This window comes from Triticum aestivum, chromosome 5A (assembly GCF_018294505.1).
Source record: "Triticum aestivum cultivar Chinese Spring chromosome 5A, IWGSC CS RefSeq v2.1, whole genome shotgun sequence".
Taxonomy (NCBI): domain Eukaryota; kingdom Viridiplantae; phylum Streptophyta; class Magnoliopsida; order Poales; family Poaceae; genus Triticum; species Triticum aestivum.
Genome location: NC_057806.1, coordinates 417,443,461 through 417,448,232, shown reverse-complemented (window position 1 = coordinate 417,448,232; position 4,772 = coordinate 417,443,461). Strand labels below are relative to the sequence as shown.

Sequence of the window (4,772 nt, the reverse complement as noted above, 5' to 3'; positions counted from 1 at the left end):
GGCGGCGGCGGCTGGTGGCGGCGGCGGGGAGTAGCGGCGGCGGCGGCGGCGCGTAGGGGCGCGGCGGCGGCGGCTTTAGGGTTTAGAATCGTGCTGCGATAGATATCATGTAGAAGGACACGTTATGGGCTGTGCAATCTCGATGTATTGATCGGTGCACCAGGCACGTATATATAAGTACAGATGTGGGTCACAACCTTAACTATACAAGAAAACAGGAGGTGGACCCTACACACAAATATACACGTACACAATATACTCAACAATCGCAGAGAAGACTAGAATAAATCCAGAAAATGCAAATACTGGTGCCAAAATTTAGGACTTGAATCCTGGTAGACTCACCACAAAAAACCTAACCACCTTAAGCTATATATGCTTAGTTCGCTGTATCATCAAGATTAGTATCCACGCACGCGAAGAATCATCACTTTACCTACCAGCGTCCCGGTCGGCTCGATCTGTTTTCTTCTCTTTATTCCCTCCTTACCCGACAAGCAAAGGTTATTCATGGAACGGCCAGCCGACACTCCTGCAGTGCTGCTACCTCGCTCTATGCATACGCTTCCATATGTGTAGTATAAATTCGAACGGCCTCACACTAGTAGCCAAGAATTGGCATACATTAAACCAACTTTCAGCCTTCTTCATAGATAGTTCTCGCATTACTCTTCCGATCCAGCATCAGGACAAGCCACTGATAGATGCAAGTTAGCATTGCAGGTCTAATGTCGACGGTTGTTGCGTCTTACACCCCTATGACTATGAGTCGCTCGCCCGTTCTGCCGTCTTCTTCCGGCACGCCGGCCAGCCGCTCTTGGAGGCCGGCGGCAGCGACGGTGTTCGCTAATTCTCTCGCCGTCAAGTGCTGCCGGCCGACGTCTGTGGTACTCCGCGCTCACCCGGAGAAACAGCTGCCGGCGTTCAGCATTCCCCCCACCGGTGCGTAAAACGCACTCCACATTCATCCTTCATGCATGTCAAATAATCTCCTTCACAGCTGTTGAAATCTGAAGTCTGTGTGTGTGTGTGTGTGTGTGTGTGTGTGTTCAGCCCTGCTGTACCCTGTGCAACCGCCGGACAGCAAGGAGCGGTGGGACATCAAGGAGGAGGAGAAGCACGTCAAGATATGGCTCCAGGTGCCCGGGCTCTCGGAGGACGACCTCGAGATCACCGCCGGCGAGGACATGCTCGAAATCAAGAGGAAGCCTCGCACCGGGGCCGGCGGCCGCGAGGAACCGCCGGTGGAGGTGCACGGGGTGGGCTCCTTCCACGTCAGGCTTCTCATGACCAAGGAATACAACAGCGAGGACGTCACCGCGGAGCTCAAGGCCGGGATGCTGGAGATTACCATCGGCAAAGCCGACAACCGTGGCATAAAAAAACCAGTCGGGTTTGGGAAGAAAAGCACGGCCCAGAACACGCCAGCCCAAGACAAGCCGAGCTCAAACAATGCCGCCCAAGGTAATGGCGCCTCACCGAAAAATCAGAAGTGACCGGCCCAAACCGATCTTCAGTGCGTTTTTCCCTTTTCGTGTACTCATTTCCCATTCTTCTTTTGCGAAATAAGCAGCTTATGTTTGAAACCAGTGATGCATCGCTCGTTGTGGTGTGCGCTGTCGTGTGCGTGTGGAGATTGTTTGTTCAAAATTGAGCTCTTTTACAACACTTCAGAAATTAATATAGTCCGTTCATTTCTCCCGATCCAGTGGCCCGGATGATTTGGTACTCCATCACTAATTCCAAGTGAACCTTCAGGAGGGCCAGCCCGGCACTATCACTTGAAAGCTCACCACCTCGGGGCGCAGTTTCTCACGTCCACGACCACGGGCTTCCTTCAAGGGCATGATTTGGGAAAACTGGTACCCAAGACGCTAAGAAGTTTTTAGGAAAAAAAAACGCTAAGTTGATGCACTTGCTCCTTGTGTTGTGTGATATCGTGTGCGTATAAGATCTTGGATTGAAATTCGCAAAATCATTTATTTTCTGAAATACCAATGGCCATACATTAAGTAGCAGATATTGTTTTAAAAACACACTTATAGAAATTGAAAAATGCATCCAAGTCCCTGGGGTTGTTGAAGTCTTCTTCCTCCTATATCCATCGATGACACCCTGTACGCAAATTGATGCCGCCTCTGACCCTCCATCTTAGCGAAGAAAACTTGGTGAAACATAGGAGTTTGTAAAATCGGCGGTCAGGAATTCAGTGATGCAGAGCAAAAGACGTCGGCATTGCGGTCTATAGGGTAAATCACCACCTTGTAGAAGGAAATATCGAAGAGGGCCTGGAGAACGCTCCAGATCCGACATACTAAGTCGAGGGACGCAAACCTCACATGCTCCCCGACAAAAGTCGACAGCCTTCACTGGTAGGAACCGGAGATGGAGGATCAAGACAGAAATCCACGACACATCTGTAGGTCTGCCATCGAGACAGACATGCACAAAAAAAACCAATCCATATAACAAGACGAAGGGACAAAGGGCCAGCAGAAGCACCGGCGGAGAAGATTAGATGGGGAGTTACCGCACTGTCGCCTAGGTTGTGAGAGGCACGCGGGGGAGGGGGCGTAACAACTAATATCCACAAAATCATTTTGAAAAACTAAAACCTTCGAACAATTTGTTTCTTACACTGTGGCAAAAAGCCACATCAAATGAAAATACAAGACCAAATACAGCTGCTACTGCGCATCTTTGGATGAGGCAACGGTAGAGATATCAGGTGTATGTGGACATGGGAGTCAAACTGAATATCCGTGGCACTTTGCCCTTTTGTGAATACCTCCGTACATCTAAATAGTCCCACATTATCTAGTCTTTGACTGTTCGGTAGACTTCTAGACTATATATAAAGACTCAAGGACACTGAAAAATAATGCAATTCAGGCTAAATCTATATTTGGTTTGGCTAGCCTTATTAAAAAAATCACCGATGGAAATTCTTGAGGTCATCTGAAGGTATCTTTCTCAATCATGTCCTTGTATTCTTTTTTATATTTCCATAGTTTATTATTTTTACACTAGTGATGATAGGAGTATATATTTCCGCTAATTTATTTATTCCGTCCATCATAGGGTCTTTCGTATATATTACTTCCTCCGTTCCTAAATATTTATATGGAGTTATTTTAGATTGTAGATTCACTCATTTTGCTCCATGTGTAGTCTATAATGAAATCTCTAAAAAGACTTATTAGGAATGTAGGGAGTAGTTGGTTACCGATTAGTCCATGTATTTACTGTTTAGCCCTGAAATTCTTTTAGCCATATTTTTTTGTTCTTTTATTCAAAAATTAGATGAAACCACTCCCAAATTTTTATCTTGATTCCCTATATTCAGTAGACCTAAACAAACAATATTTTTGAAATTTTAAAATTTGAATTTGATCTATGTTTAATCTTAAATAGGTCATGACTTTCAATCTATAACTTTGTTTTAAATTATTCTTTTTGCAAATTGAAGCTCATGACATCAATTTCTTCTTGGAGGCGCCTACATAGAGCATAGGCAGGAGCATTGCCGCACACGCCGCCCTAGGACACAATTGTGAGGAGTACCACAAGGGTCTCAAAGGAACCCACTACATCATGTGTGTACGCCAAGATCATCAAGCAGAAATAATACGCACCAGGGAAGATGACACGACAACATCATACATTCAGGATCTGAAGGAGCACATCCGCAGAATGGAGAGCCAGATGCACCACAACATGAATAGCACCAGGAAGCTGATGACCTGCAAGACCGAGTTTGAGAATTAACTCGAGTAGGCACATGAGGAACATGAGCAGTAAATCAGTGTGCTAATAGATAAATATGAAGACCTGGAAAAAGCCGAAGAGAAGTTGGACAAGGGAGAACACCCAGAAGGACGACTCTGATGGATTCATCAGCGAGACGACGATTATGAAGACGACATTGACGAACAAGAAGACTCTCCTTCCAGCTTCTCTTCGGGTTTTTCCAGCTTCGTCTTCAGGTCCATATTTCTCTAATAAAACATTGATTTCTTCCTCATGTTCCTCGTGGTCCTCCTTGAGTTCATCCTCGAGCTCGGTTTGTGGGTCCATCTTCCTGGTGCTATTCATACCGCGGTGCATCTGGTTCTCCATTATTCGGATGTGCTCCTCCAGATCCTGAATGTATGATTCTGTCATATCATCTTCCCTGGTGCGTACTATTTCTCCTTGGTGATCTCTATGTCCGCACATGATATAGGGGGGCCCTTTGAGATCCTTGTGATACTCCTCACAAATGCGTCCTAGGGCGAGTGTGTGACAATGCTCCTGCACATGCTCCATGTAGGCGCCTCCAAAAAGAAATTGATGTCACCAGGTCAATTTGCAAAAAGAATCAAATAAAATGGAGTTGTAGATCCAAAGTTATGACCTATTTAAGTTGAAAACTAGATCTGGTCAAATTCAAAATTTGAAGTTTCAAAAATACTATTTGTTGGGTCTACTGGATAGAGGGGATCAAGATGAAAATTTGGGCATTGGTTTCATCTAATTTGAATAAAAGAACTAAAGTTATGGCTAAAAGAATTATAGGACTAAACGGTAAATATAAGGACTAATTGGTAACCAACTATTTTATACAAAAGACCCTACAGTGAACGGAATAAATAACTTAGCGGAAAAATGTACTCCGGTCATCATCAGACTAAAAATAATAAACTACTTCGCAAAGATACCTTCAGAACACAGAGAGAAGATAACTTCAAGAATTTCCATTGAAGAAATAATATTTTTATAAGGCTAGCAAA

At 44.8% G+C, this 4,772-nt stretch overlaps 1 protein-coding gene across 1 annotated transcript; it reads left to right on the top strand.

The window, feature by feature from the left end:
• Positions 1–615: 615 nt before the first annotated feature.
• LOC123107036 (uncharacterized) lies at positions 616–1,701 on the top strand. Its single transcript, XM_044529046.1, has 2 exons — positions 616–942; positions 1,054–1,701. The coding sequence occupies exons 1-2, from the start codon at positions 705–707 to the stop codon at positions 1,494–1,496; spliced, it is 681 nt and encodes a 226-aa protein (XP_044384981.1). The 5' UTR covers positions 616–704; the 3' UTR covers positions 1,497–1,701.
• The last annotated feature ends 3,071 nt before the right edge of the window (positions 1,702–4,772 follow it).